At 52.5% G+C, this 21,812-nt stretch overlaps 11 protein-coding genes; 4 read left to right on the forward strand and 7 right to left on the reverse strand.

Annotated features, from left to right (window-relative positions):
- Positions 1–8: 8 nt before the first annotated feature.
- On the reverse strand, positions 9–530 carry RCC_09335 (uncharacterized protein; the record flags this gene model as incomplete). The annotated part of the gene is made up of 1 exon (XM_023774577.1): positions 9–530. One exon carries the CDS (start codon positions 528–530, stop codon positions 9–11), a length of 522 nt encoding a protein of 173 aa, XP_023630345.1.
- Positions 531–1,141: 611 nt separating this feature from the next.
- Positions 1,142–1,789, forward strand: RCC_09336 (uncharacterized protein; the record flags this gene model as incomplete). The annotated part of the gene is made up of 1 exon (XM_023774578.1): positions 1,142–1,789. One exon carries the CDS (start codon positions 1,142–1,144, stop codon positions 1,787–1,789), a length of 648 nt encoding a protein of 215 aa, XP_023630346.1.
- Positions 1,790–2,400: 611 nt separating this feature from the next.
- RCC_09337 (related to rRNA 2'-O-methyltransferase fibrillarin) lies at positions 2,401–3,510 on the reverse strand (the record flags this gene model as incomplete). XM_023774579.1 has 3 exons in its annotated part: positions 2,401–3,159; positions 3,233–3,348; positions 3,405–3,510. The coding sequence occupies 3 exons, from the start codon at positions 3,508–3,510 to the stop codon at positions 2,401–2,403; spliced, it is 981 nt and encodes a 326-aa protein (XP_023630347.1).
- A 430-nt stretch (positions 3,511–3,940) lies between these two features.
- Positions 3,941–4,640, forward strand: RCC_09338 (probable ribosomal protein L17.e.A (cytosolic); the record flags this gene model as incomplete). XM_023774580.1 has 3 exons in its annotated part: positions 3,941–4,157; positions 4,246–4,433; positions 4,485–4,640. 3 exons carry the CDS (start codon positions 3,941–3,943, stop codon positions 4,638–4,640), a joined length of 561 nt encoding a protein of 186 aa, XP_023630348.1.
- Positions 4,641–4,913: 273 nt separating this feature from the next.
- RCC_09339 (related to transcription initiation factor) lies at positions 4,914–6,446 on the reverse strand (the record flags this gene model as incomplete). XM_023774581.1 has 3 exons in its annotated part: positions 4,914–5,157; positions 5,293–6,155; positions 6,411–6,446. 3 exons carry the CDS (start codon positions 6,444–6,446, stop codon positions 4,914–4,916), a joined length of 1,143 nt encoding a protein of 380 aa, XP_023630349.1.
- A 560-nt stretch (positions 6,447–7,006) lies between these two features.
- On the reverse strand, positions 7,007–8,603 carry RCC_09340 (related to membrane protein; the record flags this gene model as incomplete). XM_023774582.1 has 2 exons in its annotated part: positions 7,007–8,112; positions 8,165–8,603. The coding sequence occupies 2 exons, from the start codon at positions 8,601–8,603 to the stop codon at positions 7,007–7,009; spliced, it is 1,545 nt and encodes a 514-aa protein (XP_023630350.1).
- Positions 8,604–9,120: 517 nt separating this feature from the next.
- Positions 9,121–10,835, reverse strand: RCC_09341 (uncharacterized protein; the record flags this gene model as incomplete). XM_023774583.1 has 2 exons in its annotated part: positions 9,121–10,649; positions 10,742–10,835. The coding sequence occupies 2 exons, from the start codon at positions 10,833–10,835 to the stop codon at positions 9,121–9,123; spliced, it is 1,623 nt and encodes a 540-aa protein (XP_023630351.1).
- Positions 10,836–11,604: 769 nt separating this feature from the next.
- On the reverse strand, positions 11,605–12,390 carry RCC_09342 (uncharacterized protein; the record flags this gene model as incomplete). XM_023774584.1 has 2 exons in its annotated part: positions 11,605–12,152; positions 12,237–12,390. 2 exons carry the CDS (start codon positions 12,388–12,390, stop codon positions 11,605–11,607), a joined length of 702 nt encoding a protein of 233 aa, XP_023630352.1.
- A 1,550-nt stretch (positions 12,391–13,940) lies between these two features.
- On the forward strand, positions 13,941–15,187 carry RCC_09343 (uncharacterized protein; the record flags this gene model as incomplete). XM_023774585.1 has 2 exons in its annotated part: positions 13,941–14,128; positions 14,188–15,187. 2 exons carry the CDS (start codon positions 13,941–13,943, stop codon positions 15,185–15,187), a joined length of 1,188 nt encoding a protein of 395 aa, XP_023630353.1.
- A 2,397-nt stretch (positions 15,188–17,584) lies between these two features.
- RCC_09344 (related to diacylglycerol pyrophosphate phosphatase DPP1) lies at positions 17,585–18,861 on the reverse strand (the record flags this gene model as incomplete). XM_023774586.1 has 5 exons in its annotated part: positions 17,585–17,826; positions 17,880–18,020; positions 18,079–18,192; positions 18,252–18,612; positions 18,685–18,861. 5 exons carry the CDS (start codon positions 18,859–18,861, stop codon positions 17,585–17,587), a joined length of 1,035 nt encoding a protein of 344 aa, XP_023630354.1.
- A 2,273-nt stretch (positions 18,862–21,134) lies between these two features.
- RCC_09345 (related to DUF967 domain protein) lies at positions 21,135–21,677 on the forward strand (the record flags this gene model as incomplete). The annotated part of the gene is made up of 1 exon (XM_023774587.1): positions 21,135–21,677. The coding sequence occupies one exon, from the start codon at positions 21,135–21,137 to the stop codon at positions 21,675–21,677; it is 543 nt and encodes a 180-aa protein (XP_023630355.1).
- Positions 21,678–21,812: the final 135 nt, after the last annotated feature.

Here is a 21,812-nt window from a genome sequence, read left to right on the forward strand (position 1 = left end):
AAGGATCTTCACGTGCCCTCTTCGGTATCATCAAAGGCGAGTTTGACCGCTTTCGCTTTCTTCTTTGGCTTCTTAGCAGATTTAGCGACGCTGGCTGCATCCTGAGCCTCGGGCTCCTCGGACTCGCCAACGATCTTTGCTGCCTTTCGCTTCTTGGACGTGGCGCCGTTAGTGACCTTGGCATCTAGTTTTGCGGCAGGCGGCTCCTCGTTGCCAGGACGTGTTTCGGATGCCGAAGTAGCAACGTTGTTGCTCTCTTCCGCAGCAGTCGGTGAGGCTCTAGTGAGTTTTTTATACTCATCCTTGGTCAAAGTCTCCCCGGTCTCGTCAATCATCGTCGGGCCATCGTCGTCTTCCTCATCTTTGGCCTTTTTCGGACGCGCTATGGCACGCTCATGGCGGTCAGCATCTCCGAAACCGCCCTTCTGTGCATGCAGCCTCTGTAGAAACGGTGGAAGGTTTTTATCGAATTGGAGATCCTTCCCCTTGATCTTTCCTTCGACCATGGTGATGATGTGGGAGGTGGACATGATAGGAGGTTTCGAGTTTGAATTGGTATGCGTCTAGCGCGATGAAGTCTCGGCGCCAAATCGCTTTCCCTTCAGGGGTTGCCGCCTTCCCATCAAGCACCGAGATCAGAGACGTCGCCCATTCTACAGCCAGCAACTGAAAGTACAACAGCCATTCCAGGACTCGTATAGTAGCTCTTTACAAGGCTTGTCATGCTTTTGGACCGTCATCGCCTGTTCTCAAGCGCAGAGATCGAGGCTGCGCGCGAGGAACCCCAAAATCTCCATTTTCGCCATTCCTGGTTCATCTTCCTAAAGCCTCGCAACTCGCACTGTTCTCGCAGTTCGTTACCTTTCCGTCCTTTGTACGATGATATGTGAGCTTTGTTCTGTTAAAAGTCATCTCCCCTCTTTGTCTTCTTCTTTCGTGGGTACCAAAGAAGCATTTCAACAAGGACCAATATAGATTCGATGGCATGCCATTGATAGCTTGATATTCTTCTTCTGCTATTTCCCATATCGCCGTCCGACTTTCAAAGTATACATCTTCATCTATTCCCTTATCACACGCAAGAAACTTCGAGAAGCAGCTCCGGAAGCGCTCTCATACATAGCACCACACTCTTTCCAACATGTCCCTTTCACAGTCACCTCCTGTAGGCACGCAAGAGGAGCGCGACCTTGACTCACGCCTTGACGTGGCAATAACAAACTCCTCCTCGTTGATTGAAGAGGCGCTCAAGCAGCTTGCGAAGCCATGCACCGTCGTAGGCGAAGACATTGATGACGAATACGACACCCTCACCCCCATTGACCTTGCGATTTCCAGGTCCACTATGCTCCTCGAAGCAGCTAACCTGCAGCTGGCCTCACCTTCAGCTGCACCTGTCGAGCTCACAGAGTCGGAAGTAGCGGAAGAGAAGGCTGCACATGCCTGGGCGCAGACTTATCAGCAAATTGAGCGAACGAACGATGTGCGCTCAGATTCAAGTCATGGTCTGGCAAGATCGATTCTGGACGAGATTCAAGAGGTAGACGAGAACAACTTGCTTGCCGATCGACCCAACACCATGTCAGCTGCGCTGGCCATCCCGAGCGAGTTTCTTCAGAGCGCTKCCAGCTCTCGGGAAGCAAAACGAGCAAAGCGACTCTCGCGAACTTGCTGTGGCCCAAACGTTGCTGCCATTGTTGCAAAGATCGAAGCCATCGATGGCTCGGTTGTTCCTTGTAATTCGCAGGGACATTCCCGCAGCACGAGCGCTCATAGCTTTGGTAAGTAGTGCCCTTGAGGCTCCTGTAGTTAAAGAAAGCACCAGAATACTACCATCGATCAAGTCTCTCTTCTCTCAAGATCGCTCCTAAGAGCGCGGTATATCTCCTGCATGCAGCCCGACCTTTATTGAACCCGTTTCTCTCGTGATGTAATGAAGCTGTTGATCTTTGGTGTAGTACTCTGAATCCTAAACTAACCCAGTGTGTCAAAAAAGTTCGTTTGGCTCTTACCTATGCGATGGGTCGACTTCTGGACAGCACAGTCATTCCCTGAGCAGTTCTCCCCGATGAGTACAAAGCAATACATGCGAGGAGTTAGCTCAAGACTGGTAGTGACTTGCGTGTCAACCTTCATGCTCGATGGAATGTGAGATTGGCGGTCTTCAATGGGTCATCCACATATATCGTATGTTGAGAAACGTAGATTCGCTGCACAATCGTGACAGTCTAAACAAAACAAACCCTAGTCCGAACATTCACTGCGGACCCATTCATTGATTGCTCCTTTTGCGCCGCAAAACGCCAAACCCCGAGGTCTTGTCACATCGCATCGCCATCACTTTTCGATTACGGCCGTGCTCTTGCAATGCATCGTTCCAAATTTCGATGTCCAGCTTTTTCAACCCGATCGTTGGTAGACACCCACAACCATGGCGTGGTCTCTCTCGAAAGGCTCGAGAGTAAGCTGCTCCTTGGGCTTGATGCGCTCCTCTCTGAGCTTGACGACCTCGCGTGCGAAAACGGCCTCTGGTGCTGCTGTACTGTCGATACAGTTTGCCTTGATGGAAACGACGACACCACCTCCGACCTTGAGGAACTGATGTGCGTTCAATCCAACGATACGGGCCTGATCGGGCTGAGCAACATCGGCGAAGATGCAGTCGACCATGCTGACGAGCATACGGTACTTGAGCGGGTGACGGGCGTCCTCGATGATTGGGATAACGTTCGTGCGGTGAGTAGCCATGTTGATGAGATCGCGACCAGAGCGGTGGGAGAATTCGACGGCGAAGACGGTTCCAGTTGGGCCAACGATATCAGCAACGTGGGATACGGACGTTCCAGAGGCAGCTCCAAGGTACAAGACTTTGCTTCCGGGCTTCATGTGAATATCGTCCATGCCACCAAGAATACCAGCTGCCAACTTGGAACGGAAAGGGTTCCATACACGGTACTCGGTCTTTGTGGCAGCAGGTGCATCGCTGTTGGCACCAGTTGCGGCACCAGAGACGGCAGATGGGGTATCGATGGAAATGCGCTTCTCGCCATAGACGGCCTCGCCGGGTGTCAAGTTCTTGGTGACCAGAAGATCCTCCTTGCCGCGGGCGACGAAGACACCGGCATGTCTGTGGGGCTCGACGATGACCTTTGCGCCACCCTGTGAAATACGTTAGAATGCCTGCCTATTCTTGCATTCGCCTTCACCGCAGAAAATCGTGGGCGTTCCGTACCTTTGCGCCAGCGGCACCGCCGCGTCCTCCACGGCCTCCACGTCCGCCACGGTCACCACCGCGGCCACGAGGAGCTCCGCGACCTCCGCCACGTCCACCACGATCGCCGAAGCCGCCTTGGGGTTGTCAGTGCGATTCCGCATTTATCGGGAGCTCAAAATTTGCGGCGTACCTCTGCCTCCGCCGCGACCTCCACGATCACCACCTCCGCGGCCTCCGCGTCCTCCAAATCCACCACCACGTCCACCTCTGTCGCCTCCTCTTGGTGTGAAAGGCATGATTGAAATATTTATCGAGGAGAAATGTGGTTGTGGCTACGAGCTCAATCGATGGATCGTACTTTGCAAGGGAAGAATTTCCTCAGTTCTGCAGCTAGCTTCCCGTCCCGATCCGTCCAAGGGCCCGTGAAATTGAAGGTTGCCGCCCTACCATGCAAAAGCCTTGTTGTATTTTCTGCATCAACGACAGAATGGACAGAAGGCATTTCTAACCATTCCCACCTAGCTCTCTGAGAGGCTGCTGCTTTTTGAGCTTATAGCCACCTGTTCGAGAGCGTTGTGGTCGACTCACTACAAGGAGAGGCGGCAATCTTCAATTTCGGCGGCCCGCTGTCTCGATTGGGCAAGGCGCCCACATGCCAAGCTTTCGAATTTGTAGAACTTCACGTTTGCGCTCAACACGCTTTTTACAGCAACAACATCCGCCAACATGGTCCGCTACGCCGCAACCGAGATCGAGTCCGCAAAGAGCGCGCGCGCCCGTGGCAGCTACCTTAGGGTGTCGTTCAAGAATACCCGCGAAACAGCTCAGGCCATCAACGGATGGAAGCTCCAGCGCGCCCTCACCTACCTCAAGAATGTCCAGGAGAAGAGCGAAGCCGTTCCCATGCGGAGATATGCCGGGAGCACTGGCCGTACTGCCCAAGGTATGTACGCAGCCCATCGTTGAAGATGAGGCCAGCCATGTGCGAGGATGCATAGGAGGATACATATACTGAGAAATTTTGCCCACAGGCAAGCAGTTCGGTGTGAGCAAGGCCCGCTGGCCCGTCAAGTCGGCTGAGTTCCTCTCATCGCTCCTCAAGAACGCCGAGGCCAACGCCGACACCAAGGGTCTGGACACCAGCAACCTGATTGTCAAGCACATTCAGGTCAACCAGGCACCTRAGCAGCGCCGCCGAACATACCGTGCCCACGGTAGAGTATGCATTTCCAGCGCAACCCGCTAAAACTCCCACTAATTTTCAATTCAGATCAACCCATACATGTCCAACCCATGCCACATCGAGTTGATCCTTACCGAAGGCGAGGAGGTTGTCCAGAAGTCCGCCGAGACCGTCGCCCGCAAGCCTCACTTGAACTCCCGCCAGCGCGCCCAGATCACCCAGAAGGCCATCACCTCTGCCTAGATTGGTTTCAAGTCGGAGTTTTCACTACGCACTGGTTTGTGCAAGGCAGGGTCGCTCATGAAGCAGCGATATGGAGAATGCAAATCGACGTGACGAGCGATGAGATGAAAAGTTTGCTCGAGCAAGTCTGTAGCTGCTTCTATCTTCGGCAGTTCAATCAAACGAATGAGACCTATGGAGCGGTAATTCGACGCTTTGACGAAATTGCATCTAGCCAGCACTCAAATCCTACTGAGTGTGGATTCTTCAAACCTTCCCCCATGCCTTTTCCCATCATAGACGTGAGTCTTTTGTTCTGCTTGCATTCCCACCATTGCCACCCGCCGCCTTAGACTCCGCTGCATAATTCGCTGGGTCGTAGTCGTATCCATTCGGATCGTCCAGGAACGATTCATCTCCAGTGAAATGCCTGTGTACAATGTACGTGAGCGTTTTGCACAGCTTGTTGTAGTAGTCTGAAAAGATGAGGTGCAGGTTCGTTGGGCCGCTAGACTGCACCTCCTGTAACCTTGCCCGCCTGTGCCAATTCCAATGCAAACGTCCTGTGGAAAGAAAATGTACTGGTAAGTGAATTCAAAACACACAAGAAGCAATCAAATGTGGGCAGATGGGGGAAACTCGCAGATGATGTGTAAGGAGATTGTGAACTTACCAGCCTCTCTCCGGTCCATTGTCGAGGAACGAGCAGTCTCCATTGATCTCGCATTCCCATCCGCCACCAACACCCGCGCCACCTCGCCATCCCACATCAGGGACCTTCTCGGCGACCTCAGGATCCCAAGTTCCCTTGACTTCAGCAAAAGAACTCTTCACACCATTCTTCCTCCGCACGAATTTGCTGAAGCTGGCTGTGAAGCAGTTGAAGTCCTCGGCGGTGTCGTCCTCCGGCATGCGACCCACCAGTACACGGCCGWTGGCGATCATAGCCGCTGCGTGTGTACAAATGAGAATGGCCTTGGGACCGTTGGGATCCTGGTCAGCTGCTTCGATGACATGTTCCAGACAGTATGCAACACGGTCGTGAAGCTGTGGGATCGACTCGCCCTTGGGAATGTTAGTGAGGATTTCACAAGGCATGTAGCGGCAGTAGCGATCGACACAAGCTATGTCTTTAGGTGATCTCACCTTGGTCGATGGGATGATGTAAGGAGTAGCATCCTTCTCCAGATGCGGAAAGTGGTTCCTCAGTTCCTCAATCGGGGCAGGGGATGGATGATCGAAGCGTGCCAGACCGTAGAATTCGCCAACTCCAGGCTCGACGTTGATAGTGCCAGAACCCGCGTTCTGCTCATGACGAGCAGTCGTGAAGGGTTGCAGAGTTTGGATGCAGCGGTAGAACGGCGAACTGTAGATCTTGTCGACGGGAGGGGAAAGTGAGAGGAGGTGGGTGCCGAGTTGCCTGGCTTGGGCAACACCATAGCTAGCAAGCGCTGGATCAGCTACGATACCGGTAGGCGATGGGATGTTGGAGTTGTAGTGGCCAGTCGAGGGGTCGACGTTCCAGTTGGAGCGATACTGTTGATGACGACGTTAGTTAGTATGTGGCAGTGAGGCTGGATCTTTCGGTCATAGTGCTGTGCGCGCAAGCTCTGCCATGTAGACACGGTCGAAACTCTTCTTCTTTCTCCTAATCTGGCGCGGTCGTCTCCCGCGTGTCCCGTTACTGCCAAATCCGGCAAGTCTACCAACCTCTCACATGCACGCCGCGCCGCCTGCCCATCCGGGTTTGAGGCTGTCGAGGAGCGTTGAGAGGACAGGCATGATACTCACTCCATGTCGCACAACGTAAATAACCTCCAAAACCATATTGTCACAATTTGCGTTGTTGATGTTTAGTTGTCGCAAAGTTGGGAAGTCTAAAAGCTGTTAGATCTCAGCAGCGGGCCGATTCAGAACCTCGGGATCGAATGAATGTCGGTATTCTCTTTTATCTCGATTTTGATTGTCTTTTGATGATGATGGTAGATCTAATTTTGCGATCAGATGGGGATATGTAAGATGCGATTCCTCGGAATCATCACACGTTAGAGGTGCGATGTTCGAGTACTCGACAATGGCACTGATCCCTTGGTTTGGATAGCTGATGCTCTACGGAAACGAGACTCACTGCACTCCAGCAGTTACGTGTTCTGAACAAATCACTGGGAAMAAATGCATGAATTGAAGCCCGTTTGGATCATTCAGGCTCGTATTTCACATTATAAACTCTTTGCCCATTTCCGGCCGCGCACGGCTTCTCGCTCCCCTGGATATGCAAGATTCCGTAAACCCATTTTGCCTCGCTAAGTGTGACAATTCAAACCAGGTCGCAAGCAATCGACCTTTGCAATGCTAATGCTTGTGTTGGTTCATGATCCCATACCGAATCAAAGTGGCTGGACCATTTCAAACGCAGCTCTCGAAAGCTCAAAGACGTCTCGCTTTGACGTCGTATTGGTCGTCGTATTGGTCGTCGTAGGAGTGAAATCCAGATTCCCAATGGAGCACCAATCTTGCCCTCCAACTTTGACTTTCAGGCAAGACAGRTACTTGCACCAGGAACACCCATGCTTCCAAACGTAAAAATTCTTGAGTAAGAGGATAAACGCAATGAGCACAGTCAAGAGAGCTGCGGCGCGTAAGAGCAGCCATCCCCACCAGGCTCCGCGCCGGTCTTTGAAGAATCCTAGAGGATGCTTTGCGAAGCTCTTGAAACTTGCATTCCTTTCATCCTGTCGAGCAATGTGCGAGTATACCACGGGATCAATCATGGACTGGCGTCGCGCGATTGTGTTGGGCGAACGCAACAGGCAAATTCCAAGGACAAGTCCCATAAAGAATCCTCCGATATGAGAGAAATTGTCCAATCCAGGCAAGAGTCCAAGTACGAAAGCTATTAGAACATCGAGGATGATGAACATGAGGTCCTTCATCGGACTTGGCCGTTCCTTCCAAGTGTAGAGCAGGTCAAGGAGGGTGATGGCTAAGATCCCAAACAAGCTACCAGAACAACCTGTGGATGCTATTCCGTTGGCGGCAAAATTGCCACCCAGCACAAAGCCGAATATGCCTGCAGCGAAATAGAGAATCGCAAACCGTACACTGCCGATGAGCTTTTCGACATCACGGCCGAGCGTCAATTGGAGTAGCAGATTGAATCCGATGTGAATTATTCCCGCGTGCAAGAAGATGGGCACGATGAAGCGCCACCACTGATCAGGAGCTGGTCCACCGTCGACACTGCCGCCTGCGACTGGGTTCAGTTTAGAATCAAATCCGCAAAGATTCGATAATTGGCAAGAAACGCTGTCGCCGGTGGTAGAGGTGGCATTCGGGCATGGCCACGAGATCGGAACGGGGCTGCCCTGGATACTAGGCATGGCATGCATACAGGGCTGATATCGCGCACCCATGTTTATGAGCACATATGGAGAGGGCCCGATCATGGGATTGAAAGACGGATGAATTTGGATGGGAGACTTCGTGAGCACGCCTGTCGACTGTCAGAAGAGGGTTTACGTAGCGATGTTCTGCGGCCAACTCACCGTTCCTGGCTATCTCTGCAATGAAAACGACCAGCTGGACAAAGCTCAAGACGAACACGCACCATGTGATCTTTCCGGAAAACCAGCCGTCTTTCTTGCCATGTCCATGTTCTCGCTTCTGTCGCCGAGGGTCTGCATCTCTTATGAAGTCATCCTCGTGGTCTTGTGACAAGACGGGTGTTGTTGTCTGATGTGGATCGTACTTGTTCCTCAGAGGAATGGCGTTCTGATCCGCGAATGGATCTGTATCGTGATGTGACCTGCCGTTCGTCGATGGTGTCGCGGGAGGTGGTAATTGATGTGCGTATTGATCGTCAAAGGGCGATGTGGGAGGTATGGGAGCCGGCGGGTCGTGGTTGGCTGAGTATCCTTGGTACTGAGTGGCTCCCGGKTAGGTATTCGGTGGGTTGTACGGCGTGTAGTATGCGTTGGCGGCCATTTCTGAACGATGTGAAGTGGGACTCCGGTCAACGATGGGAATGCTGTAGAAGGGGCTTCCCCGGTAAAGGACTAGCAAGGCTCGCTGTGAGGAGGCACGCCACTCGGTGCTGCCTTGCAGGTGGTGTTTGGTGATGTCCGACGTCCAGCGTTTGAGGAGAATCAAGGAGGCGTGTCGAGTAAAAGTTTGAGGCGCTGATCCGTGTTCAAGTTGACAATGAGTGGACAGTGAGTAGTTAATGAGAGGATGATACTCAATTTCTTTCTACAATACAAACGCAAATAGCACAAGCCATGAACAGTGCCATGCGAATGAAACAGAGGCGGATGAAGCGTGACGCGGCTAATAGCGTGACGCTGACGGGAGACCAGGAACAGCGGGAAGTGCCGGGATTTTTGCTTTTCGGGGACCAAACGGGTTGATCATCACGTGTGAATCGGAAAGGTCAAGGTACCTATGTTTGGTACTTTTCAATGCGTTTATTCAATTCTACATATGCTTCTACTCGCTTCGGAATTCATCCTGGAGAACGTCGAGAACTCCTCCTTATTCCACCAGGGTTTGCAGGCGATGACGGACCGATTCTCGAAGACCGTCTACGTTCCGAGCTGCTACGTCTTCGAGTAGTAATTTCGTCCACATCCATGTCAAACAAACTATCGAATGAGCGTCTACCAGCTCCTCTCGCGCGCGTGTTTTGATTCTGAGTTTGCAGCTCGTTGGCGGTATTGTCGACCTGGCCCGTCACGAAATCGTAATCACCAGTTCCGGTGTCTTGGAATCCTCCAAGCAAATAACGAAAGTCATCCTCGGAGTAGTCTACTCCCTCGGAGCCGATTGGGAATATGGTGTTTGGCGCGGCCGCGGAAGCTCGCCGACGCCGTGCTTCCGAAGAAGAGACGCTGGCACGGCGTTGCGGCGGTTGACTTGGTTGAGGTTCAGCATTGGTGTCCGCCAAAGTCGAGCCGTAAGGAAGTAAGTTATTGTCGAACCCGCTACCGTAGACAGCGTTGTTGAAATCACCACCGTAGCTCTCGGGCGGAAACACAGAGTTATCGAAGCCAGCGGGGTACCCAGTGTTAGGAGCAGTGTTTGTTATGAAAGCATTTGCTCTACGGTTGCTCGGCGGCTCCACCAGCGAGGTCCGTGAGCTGGGACGCGTCTGCGATTCGCGAGGTCTGGCGGAAAGGTGGTATGGAGGATCCTCCTCAAATTCCTCTTCATCACCGTATTCGGTGTCGTACAATCCAGCGTCCCTGCCAGCTTCTCGATCTCTCCTCTTGGCCTCGTTGGCCTGGTAGGCACCACAAGTACACGATTCATCGCCCCAGTTTAGCTGGTACTTTTTCCCGGACTGATATTTGTAGTTGGGATATCTCGCAGCATGCGCTGCCTTCTCCGCCTCGGCAAGGTCCCAGTATTGTCTGTCCTCTCCTGTATTCTTGGCCTCGTTCCACCATTGACTTGCAATTGAAGAGACGGTCGCCTGCATCGACGCCTCCACGCCATTCTTGTTCGTTTTGCGTAATGAAGGGTCGTTTTCGATCATTTTAACCAGWTGTGGCTGGTGCTTTGTTCGGTACAACATGAATGCATTTGGAGGACGCTTCGGAGTGAATACGGACGCATTACAAACACATACTTGCGCAACAGATGTCTTCTTCTTCCTACCGGTTGCAGTCTTCTTAATCGGCTTAGACACTCGTCCGGAAGAAACTCGTGTGGAGACGGGTTGTGGTCTCATCCTCTGCGGTGCTTTGGGTGTTGCTCTAGGCATCGAGGCTCGAGGGGTATTGAAAGGCTGAGTTACGCCAGAGCGCGATGCAGCGCCGGCTCTGAAAGCCTCACATTGAATACGTAGGTCGCGATTGTCGAGATCTGCACTCGGGTAATACCAGTTTCCTTCAGCGTCCACTTGGGCTTGAATTTGCAAGTCGGGTGGTTGTGGCAGCAACGGCATGTTTGTTTGAGAGTTTCTTGTGCTCGAGGGCGCAACAAACCCGGAATTGAAGCCATACAGGTCTGATGGCGGCGCATTGAACTCGCCTGACAGGAAGAGTCTGGATTAGCCGATGTTACTTGACAGATACAACACGCCCGCCTGTGAGATTGAATCGAGGAGGTGTTTGGAGACGTACCAGTCTGGTCATACAGGGACTGGTCTGGTGCGTACTGACCATATTGAGACGGATCTTGGCCGTACCCAAATTGATCATACCCCGATTGATCCATGATGACGGAAAGACAGCGAGGGCTACCCACAATCTAGCAGTGTATTTTGGCTTGCCAAAGTCGGATCTGACTGGCACAGTAATGTCTGAAAGTGTTTGTCTTGTTTAAGGCCTCGACAGGCTGTTGCGGTCTTRACTTGCTGAATGCCATGGTCAAAGAAACCGCCGCATCGAGACGTGTTTCTTGTACTCCTCATAAAGGATGCCGCATGGAGATTGGCGCTCACGAAATTCATAGAGCGCTTTGTCGACTCGAGATTCGCCTCAGCCATGCAAGAAAGAGTCTAGAAGTAGAGAATCGAGTTGCGAGATCCCAAGCGGTGCTTCATGATAGAAGGAACAGTCGTGAGATATTGTCGTTGGTGGGTCGTTGAAAGCACAGTGCCTCGTTTTCAATTTGGCCCGCTGGTTTCCGTGCTGACATGAATCATGAGTTATCTCGTCGTGTTGACATTGCAGGTCTGAATTTTCTGCCTAGATTCCAAGGAATAATAAGTCGACCACGAGCCCTGAGTTGGGTTGCATTTGATATATTTTGCATTCAGTGCCAGTGCCAGAAGTCATCCGCGGTCATGACCATGCCTAGGCGTGGCCCTGGAAGCATGGAATGGCACTTTCCTTCGGCGTATTGCGTCCAGTTTCCACGATTGTGCCATGCACAATAGTTGCTGGAGGGAATAAGCACATTCGGTCCACGCTGTGGGCATGCCGCACTTTACACCCGAAAAGTGATACACYTCGACCAGTGTTCTCCTGAACTGCTGTTCTCCTCAGCGTGGTAGTAGCATCGTGCGGACCCGGTCGATTCGTCTCTGAGCAGCCTCCAATCTCTCGAGGCGCTTGTTTCTTTCAGCATCTCGCTGCTCCAAGATCTGCAACTTCTGCTTCAGCCTCTCGTTTTCATTGCTGAGCACTTCGGCCACCGGTCCGCCAGCGCCCTGCAATTCTTTAATCTGGGCCCTCAGTGCTGCGTTTTCTCTCCGCTCATTCGCAACCATGTCGTTCGCCTCTTGAAAGAGAGTTGCGCTAAGCTCCTCAACTTCTACATTTACCTGCTGTGCCCTCGCTTCCGCCTCAGCGCGCGCCTTCTGTTCCTTGATCAGAGCTAATTCCAGCTCCTGCTCGCGAGCTGATGGAGAGGCCATATTTCCACTCGGAGGGGCAAGTGATCCTTTGCGCATAAAAGTGCCTAACCGCGATAAGGATGCCTGCTCTGGTAGCGGTTCGGGGGTGCGATTTGCATTGAGGCGCTGCTCTTGCGACTTGACTTGCTCCTGAAGGACGCGTATGTGATTCTCATAATCAATGAAACGCTCAGCTATACCCTCGGTCAGCATATCAGAGGCAAGGGACTGCTGGACGGCTATGGCGCATTCTGTCGCACAGCGGCGCTTCTACTCACTCGAAGAAGTTGCCTTCTCCAGCAACAGGCTGTTTTCTTCCTCGAGCTCACGCATCCTCAAACGAGCCACTTCGTCCTTGGACGGCACGTCCAAGGCAGAGTCGTGCGCGCCATGGCGACGCGCATATCCATTCCGCACGCCATACGCGGCCATAACAAGGACTTTGAGTCGTGACGCCAGGTGACGACATCGGCAGCGCGTGCGTGCGTCCAAATGCCTCCCACTCCGCGACCGCGCTCATGGAAATTGGAGACGATGCTCGTTTTGGTGTGCTGTGCTGTTACATGGCCTGGATCTCGGCGGATCCCGAAGGGGAATTCCGCGCGGCGACGGAGCTGCCTCCGTTCCACGTGGGAGTCCTCCCTAACAACGGATAACTTCACCCGAAAAGAAGCAACTCTTGACGCCGATCTGGGTTGGACATTGTCCAAAGGTGTGCCCTCCGCATCGGAATGAGAAGCTGTTGGAATGCGCTTCGAACGACTGGGACATGTGTTGATGAAAAACTCTGAAGGACGCAGYACTTGTTCTGCCTGCGATTGTGAGCGCCTTGACCATCTTCGACAAAAAGATCTCGAGGGAGTGAGTATCTGCAGTGCATCTGTGGTCTTTGCTGAACTTCTTTGCTACACTCCGCCTGGAGAGAATAATCACAAGGCAGACCCACCTGCATGCACCATGAGCTTGCAGATGATGGTAGATGACGCAGTGCACGAAGACCGGAGTAGGAGATATATCGATAACTGGTTCAACCCCCTGCCAGACTCACGTCAAAGACCTGGGTGGGCTCCACACCGACGAAAAGGCGATGGGCTTTGCAAAGAAATGATTAGTGAATGGCGATGATCGACTATGGCCACTAGTCCATTGACTGCGAGAACAGCCCGAAAGTCGGACTGATAGTGGCAGACTGTCGAGGCCGCCACAACACGAAACATCACAAACGAAGGAACCGCCTGGGATGTCCAACCTGGAAAGCCACGAGACGGGAGACGGAGCTGATGCCGTGAGGGGTAGTGGCAGTGGCAAAGTTCGGAACTGAAGGCATCTAGGAGTGTGGCGCGTGGTTTTCTCGATCGCAAACAACTCGACGGTGGGAAGCACTGTAGGAGTACGGGCGTTGTTCTTTCGGAATATATTCAAAGCATATCCAAATCGCGAGGAATTGTTGCATTCAGTCGTCTTCGGCGTTTACTGTACCATACCTAGGTAGTTGATAGTTGATAGTTGAGCGTACCTTGACGCAACGCGAAGCAAGTCCAAGCGATCTGCTGAATAAACGCGACCCACTCAGTTCCGGCGCAGATCATACCTCCAGCACGGGCGAAACAGCACCACCACGTCCACGTACAATCATCAGTCTTCCATCGTCCAACAATCACGCTCAACCAGAACGGACGTTGTTATACAGGCGCTTTTTCCAGAGCCCACGAACGTCGGATTGTCGCAACGAACTCTTGTTGATCCCGCCTTCTCCATCCCCGCCGGAGCTTCCTCCTGTGGTTTCGCCACCTCAAAAAACAGTGAATATCAAAGGCATTGCTCCAGCACCACACTCACTACGCCCAGCACGAGCGCTTGCAGCGCTCCCCAGAGGCTTTTAGGTCTCGAAGCGCATTGCGTGTGGGCGGTCGCAAACTCCACCTTAGTATTCGATCTCAGCACACGCCTGCCACCAATAGAACAGCATCAACGTCTTCACCATGACAGCTTCATTCTACCCTGGTCTCGTGCCAGACTTTGACGACACAGCATTTGAACCAAACGCCGGCTACATGTTCGACGACAGCAGCGCCATGGACAATTTTCAGCGTGAAATGGAAGCACCGTATGACGGCAGCAATGGCGTCCAGAGCGGCCATCCTGAGAGATCTGCATCTATGGCTTGGGCGTATGTTCCGTGCTCACTGCTCGTCGGGCCACCCACAATGACTGACCTACTTCATGCAGAGACCACATGGGCATGTCCAGCAACGAATCCCAGCAGGACCTACCCCAACAAACACTGCCGTCGCGAGGCTTCCCGTTCCACCATGGGCACGGAGAGCCCTCGGCAATTACACCCGTGTGGCGACAATCAGATAATTCCGCGTCGCAGGCGCAAGGGGGGGCCAATGGCGTCTCGACTCGTTTCGGTCAAGTAACACCAGTCACCTCGCAGTCCCGATCCTCGTCGATAAAATCAGACGACGCCCAGCAGCAGCGAATAGCACAATCCAACGCCAAATCTGAAAGGGCCCGTAATGCTGCCAATCACCGCCACTCGCAAACCAAGCAGGCTAGGGATTTGCTTCGAAAGGGGAGGAAGAGCTCAGCCGGCCGTAGGGAAGATGATGAAGAAGAAGAAGACAAGTCTCGTGGAGCTGGCAAGCAAGAGTATCGCGAAAAGAACCGACAAGCGGCTGCGAAATGTCGTAGAAAGAAGAAGGACAGTACCGAGGTCCTGGAGAGCACAGCCAGGACGGCAGTAGAAGAGAACACGCGGCTGAAGAACATGGTGCGGCATCTCAGAGATCAATACAGTGATCTGCGCACGAAAGCACTTGCTCATGACGGCTGCGGGTGCACCGACATCCACCAGTACAATGCAGACCAGGCCCAGCAAGCAGCCCGAGGTCATGTGGGCAATCCACCGTTGATGGCGCGAGATTTGCAAGCGATGCAAGCCTTTCAAGGATTTCCGAACATGCCAGCTATGCAGTTGCCACTCCTAGGAAGCATGGCCATGCCGAATATGTCGATGGGAACGTCTCAGCCGTGCGCACATGCGTTCTCGGGGGGACTCCATCCAAACATGGCAATGCAACCATCCCAGCACGCTCGGTCAGACTCCAAGCATGGAGATTTCGAGCAGCAAGCTGCAGCGCTCCAGCTGTGCGGGCAAGAATTTGCCTTTGATCCGAGCCTCGATGCCATCCAGGAAGATGGACATAATGATGAGTTCCAGTAGTTTGAATGATTACGACAGATACCCTGCGATGCGAAGCAACAGATGTTGAGACGACACCTTTAGTGAGGAATGGGGCATAGGTGCCTGAGATAGAGCCTCCTCATCAGCGAGGAATAACGAGTCCACGATCCTTGGGGAGTTTGCTCACTTTCTTCAAGAAGCGCGGCGAGGGGAGTTGCCGGCGGCGGACGGGGACGGAGTATTCGGTGGCATCCAATGGCGTGTCATGTGGATTTGTTTCTCTTTTCTTTTTGGCATCTTCAGAAATTACCATGATTAGCTATTGAAAAAAAAACTTGAAAAGATCGTGTCGTCCCGCAGCGTCCCCGTTCTGAGTAGGATCGATCCAGATGGCCAGCTCGTCCGTCATCGTGACAGGTTGGTTGGGATATAGCAAGGAACAGTCTTTCGCCGACTTGTACATATGCTTAGGCGCCATCGTTGTGGCAAAGATGCCCACCTCCGAGTCCGCTGCTTGAGAGCGGCGGTGAGAGTTGATGCGAACTCGGGACGTCAGCTATTCGTCCTGCATCGTCATAATAGAGTTCATGACAATCCGGGACCGAATTCCAAGTGACAAAGGTAGTTCCAGTCCCAGATAGGAGTTTGCGTTTCAAGCTTTGGATGTCCTCGGGATGCGACGGACGCCAATCGATGACGGCTCAAGACAGCGCCGTTGCAGTGGACCGCAGCAACACTGCTCAAGCACAGAAAGAATCCAGATCGACTCTCATGAGTATAGGAGCCAGGTGCATGATGTTGTTGGTTGTAGATGAGTAGACTGCGGCTGGGTGGACGTCGATCTGACCAGGCATCCACACCGACCGTCGTCGCAATCTTCACACCTGCATGAGGAATTCAAAGCCACGGGCTCGGCATCGTACCAGTTGTGTGTTGTTGTTGATATGTGTACATGGTCCAGGTCAGCGCTCACGTCCAAGGTTGGATGGAATCCGATGCAGAGAGGGGGGTGGAAGGTGGGTGGAAGAGAAGGAGGATGGGAGGTGGAAGGACTCATTACAGTCTCTGACGTGTTTCGAAATCGATTTGTCTTCGGATGTACGGATGAAGCTGCCAAGGATATTTCCTAGCACGGGGATTCTGACCGGCTCCGTGATAGGTAGGTAGGTCAAAGCCTCAAACCGTGGCTGAGTTGAGTTGCATTGCCACGCCGTGCTTAAATATACCGCAAAGATTGGCTCCATTTCGGCCAAGAGCCTCAACGACCCACTACACATCAAGCTTCTGCACATAACGAGAGGTCTGGAGATATATACCAAAACCCCATCACCATGGCTCTACGACGGATAGAACGGTCTGGATCAAGAATGATATGCAGTGCCACAATAAGTACTCAACAAAGCTCCGTATATGACGTTTCAGCTCATCATTTCGACGATTTCTACAACGCCTTGGCTCTTTACTCGTTGACGGCGAACCTGCTATCGGAAACGGTCTGGCCCCCGCTTGATAAATCGCTCAAGATCCTCATTGCTATGTCTCTGCCAGCAGAAGGGCGAGGAGCTCAAACCTAAGTCCTTCAAATCGCTCCAACGTGGCTGGAATACCCCTGGGAATCATGCTTCATTTTGGCTCCACCCGTGATGAGATACAGCGCCTTCGATATGGAGTCTCTGGGGGAAGCTTCACTCAGTAAAGGCCACCGGAGCGGTGATTGTGGTCTTACAAGGATGGGTATCCGGGAAGCGCAGTAGACTCCGATACGCGAAGAAATTTTACGGGAGTATTTGTTTTTACCGGGATCCTCGGAATGCGCAGTATACTCCGACGCGCGAAGAAGCTGTACGGGACGATGATGCGTTCCAACGTGACTCTTCTGACCACATGTCGGCTTCTAGATGCATGGATCACCGCTCTACAGCGAGTACGGCCAAATCGTTCGGTGGGGTACCAACGGCGCTGTCCCCTATCTATTCTTTCTGCTCCTTTTTACATCCATGGGGGCTCTTGGAATACGAACGACTTGTTGCAGGTTGCCTCGTCCGGGCCAACGATCGTCATCTCGGTCGATACAGCAGACCAAACGATCGTGTAATCATCACTCTGCCTGCCAACTGCCCATCTTGAACGATAACACGGCCACAAAGTCAAGTTCTCAAGACATTGATGCAGTGAACGCTCCTCGGACGATCCGCAGACGGGTTGTACATGACGTTCATKGTCGTGATGGAGCCGATCACATTATACGGTAGGTAGGTCTGCCAGCAAACGATTGTTGATTCATGGTTATACAGCCCGTATTTACTTGGTACACGATTGATAATCATAGTCGACAACCACGGCGAAATGATTCAGCCGTCTGTCGGTGCGGTATTCCGTAAAGATTCAAATCTGTTCCTCCTCAAACGCATCCCCGTCCATTCTCGAGCCGTTACATTATGCCATATTGGCATCGTTGGCCACAGCGACGTTAGAGTTGGGGCGCGCTGCGGGCCCGAGGGCCCATCCAGCCCTCCGAGTCCAGACATGATCATGAGTGAAGATGCCTGGGTTGGATGTTTGGGGATGGAGTGGAACGTGGTTGAAGTTGTAGTTCCAGATGCTTGCGTATTGCATGCGGTAAGCAGAAAACGCCATCATGGTGCCAATAATGGCCCCAGCAACGATGTCCCACCAGTCTGTGAGGCATGTCAGCAATGGAATGCACCTTCGCTTCGAACAGGACACGTACGGTGGAATTTGTCAATCGTGAGAGCACCTCCGATGAGTACTGCGCCGAGGATGGGCATGTAAAGCACGACCATCTTCCAATAACTTGGACGATAATCAGAGAAGACCTTGAGCTTGGCGTTCAGGTAGAGGTAGAGGAAGACTACACTCATCAGTCAGCAGGGTTGATCTGGAGGCCATTCGTGAGGTGACGAGCAAACCGAATCCTGCAAACGCTGCCGAAGAATGACCAGAGGGAAAGGACTCGAGAGCATCGTTGACTGCGCGATCATCGCCCCTGCACACCTTGCGGTCGTACATGACGGGACCCCAGCCTAGGTTTCATGTCAGAGGAGTCGTCTACATCGTGCTGTATTGCGTTGAGGAGACGTACCGTTCGACTCCATCATGCTTGGATCCGGGTCACAGACTTCCAAGAAATGCGGGCGCAGACCTCCAATGAGCCACTTGATGAAGACCTGAAACACGGCGGCAGACACCAAAGCGTAGAGCAAACCGAAGATGGCATTGTTGAAGTCCCAGAAGCTCCTGACGCGCATCTGCATGAAGGCGAATACGGTCATGGGAACGAGCRCAGCAAGCAGTGCAGCGGCCCAGATTGGAACGATTTCTTTGCGAATCGGATAGGCGTTGTCCAGATCCGCAATGTTGCCGTCGAGATTGTAGATGGGAAAGGAACGCGATGGAAGGGGGCGAAGGAAGTAAACACCCAGTCCGAGGGCGCCCGTCAGAGCCTGTGAGAACCTGTCACGTCAGAGCATGTTCATCTTCATGAGATGTGGATGTTGTTCTTGTCGATGACACACCAAGGTCAAAACGTCCAGCCAGTGCATCTTGATCCACTGGCCGATTGATGGCCGAGCAGCAGTAGTGTTGCTAATTTCGTCATTGTCGACGCGGTCGCTCTGCTCCTTCGGCTCTTGGGCTACAGCGACGACGGGCTGGAGAGGAGGGCTTTCATTGGCAGCCACGTTGGCAGCCATGTTGAATAATTTGGTGACTTGCGCTGATGCTGTCGTCGGTAGTTGGTGCTGATGCTGCTGATGCTGCTGATGCTGTTGTGGTGTTGTGATGTTGTGATGTTGGAGGAGTGTTGGGCAAGGGAAGTGGGAGATGATTCAACAAGAGCATAGAGCAGGAGCAGGARCGGGAGCGAAGCGGTAGTAGGAGCAGGAGCAGGGGCGTCAAGACGAGGTGTGTGAAGGTGCATTGAAGAACTTACCAGGAACGATAAGTTCACAGCAGTCACACGTACAAGGGTATCGTGTACATCTTGATGAGCACACATGATGCCCTTGGCAGGTACATGTATAACTGTTGGGGCATTGGAAGCAAGTTTATGTGCACCTCAACTCGACTCTCACAGAGAGACCAGATTGACACAAACGGAGACCAGCTGTGACTGATTGTGTTCAATCAGTTGGAGCGCAATGTCTCACATATTCTCTCTTTATTGAGGGGTCCTGCGTGTCCACATCGCTCTTCATATAACGACGTCAATGATGCCGAGGGAGGTAACACCAGCAGTCAATCAAGGTTTTGACACCGAGACTGCATACTGTACCGTATCCATCTTGACACCGCAGTGGTTGCCTTGAAGCTCCCGTAAAACGTTACAGCCGCTCGCATCGGGTTGGGAATTGGCCTGAAGGGATCTGAAGTACATGCAGTAAGTTCAGTCCAAAGGAGAAAGAATTCTAGATGTGAGTAGTGCTGCCATGTTTCCGGGCTGGGTAATTTTGATGTGAGAGCAACATAAGATTTCCTATGTAATCACCGCGTGCTATTCGCGTCGGTCTGGGAACACCTTTCACCTTGCTGTCATCTTCAACCACGAAGCAACACTTGGCGGCTTTTTGCGGTCCGTTCTACAATGGCAAGGCCGAGTAGAGCAGTGAGCCCATTCTTGGGTTGTACTAATTGCAGTTCGGGTCAGAGTGCGGTAAGGGTACATCAGCTCAAGCATGAGAGACTACGCTCGAACCATTGACGTAATCTTCGACGAGAGTTATAAGATGACTTGTGTTCTCTGGGTGATGATCGCTGTTTCGAAGATATGCATCGAGTATCATGCCGATCAAGCCGTCTGAGCTCGGTAGTGCCTGAGCAGCGTTCGGGTTCCGCGCAGGGAAAGGGACAGGGGGGCGATTGGCGCACGGGAGTATGGAAGGGGAGGAGCTGGAGCAGCGCCAGGCAAGGCAGAGGTTGGRGTGGAGCTGGCGGTTGTCAGAGGCGGGATTGTCTGTGGACAGGCTATTGATTCCCTGCGGAAACAGGTGAACCTCTGTCGGGCGGTGCACACCAGGCCGCATAACTCGAAGCATCTCGTCGACGATGGACATGAGACGCTGAATAACCAACCCATTTCGGTTTGTCGGAGTTCGCTTGTCGCCAGAAGACGAGACAAAGATCGCGCTAGTTGCCTGGAGGCTTCCAAGTTCGTACATTCTGGAACTGTTAGTATCAGTAGGGAGAAGGGCGAGGTCAGCTGTAGTCGTGGCTGTTGTGAGAACCCGGGAGGCCGCAATGTCCGACTATCTCAATTGAAGGTTTATGCTTCGCTGAATCTAAGACGTCTGCTTGGAGTATGTCTGCGGAAGACTTTTTTGAACTGACGGGCACCTTGGGACGATGTAGGCAAGTAGGGCTCTGAATGGAAGGTACGTGGCAGCAGACGAGACGAGAGGTCGACTCGGTTCGGTACCAATGCGGATTCACCCAATCAAATTTTGACGCAAATTGGACCAATCGAGCGGTCAGTTCTTTTACCACGAACCTTCAGACGAAAAACTGACGCTGGGAACCTTACACCATAGTTACAGCATCTCGATGCGTCGGAGTAGAATGCGCGGCATAGGAAATCACAGCTTAGCAAGCTTCTCGGCCAATGCAGTCGAGAGCAACATGCAAAGGGCGTCAGGCGGATTCTAGAGTCATTTCTAGTATGTTGGGTGAGGGAGCTGTACTAACAACGAAGACCTCGATCTCGAGCTGGAAGTTTACCATTAACCAAGGTTCTTTCGAAAATACAGTATGCCACTCTCTTATTAGTCCACTCACCGTTGAATGAAACAGGCGACGACGACACGGATACGGTGCTCTGTAGGTCTCTATATGGGCAGCATTATATGCCGAGGGAGCAGAATACGAGACACGAGACGCAATCGCTTGTGTGCTTGTTCTCCAATCTCAATCTCAACCTGCCTCTTCGACAAACACACAACGACCTTTCAACTCTAACGGATTACCAACAACCATGGCCACCGAACCAGTCATTCCCATGCCTCCTAAAGAAGTCGAGGAAATCGACATGATTGACAAAACCCTCATATTTCCAACCTTTACCGCAGAGACAGCGTGGCTATTGGGCTCGAGACTTCGCACCAAGTTGCTCGCCTTCTCAAAACCAGCCATCATCGACATCTCTCTCGCCAACGGTAACCACTGTTTATTCCACGCCGCGACTCACTCTGGCACGACCCCCGACAATGACGTTTGGGTGTCGCGAAAGCGAGCCTCTACTCTTCGATTTGGGACTTCAACATGGCTGCTGCACAACAAATACAAAGGCGATGAGCTTGCATTTGCTTCCAAGTTTTCCCTTGGAGCTAAGGCAGGCGACTATGCGATTCATGGTGGAGGCTGGCCGGTTCGCGTTCAAGGAGTGGAGGGTGTCGTGGGCGTGATTGTGGTGTCTGGACTGAAGCAGGAGCAAGATCATGGTATTATCATTCAGGTTGTGGGAGAATATCTCGAAGAACTGGGGGTGGAGATTGGGGAGAAGAAGAAGGAAGACTGATGGACGATCTATCTGCAATGTCAATTATAAGAGGAGATGGGGAACGCATGTTCGTCAGCCCATACCGACCATGCGTTTCCCAACACCGGATATCGACGCGGTCTTCATTTGCCAAGTAAGGTATGCCAGTAGGCT

The sequence above is a fragment of the Ramularia collo-cygni genome, assembly GCF_900074925.1.
Source record: "Ramularia collo-cygni strain URUG2 genome assembly, contig: RCC_scaffold17, whole genome shotgun sequence".
In the NCBI taxonomy this organism is placed as follows: domain Eukaryota; kingdom Fungi; phylum Ascomycota; class Dothideomycetes; order Mycosphaerellales; family Mycosphaerellaceae; genus Ramularia; species Ramularia collo-cygni.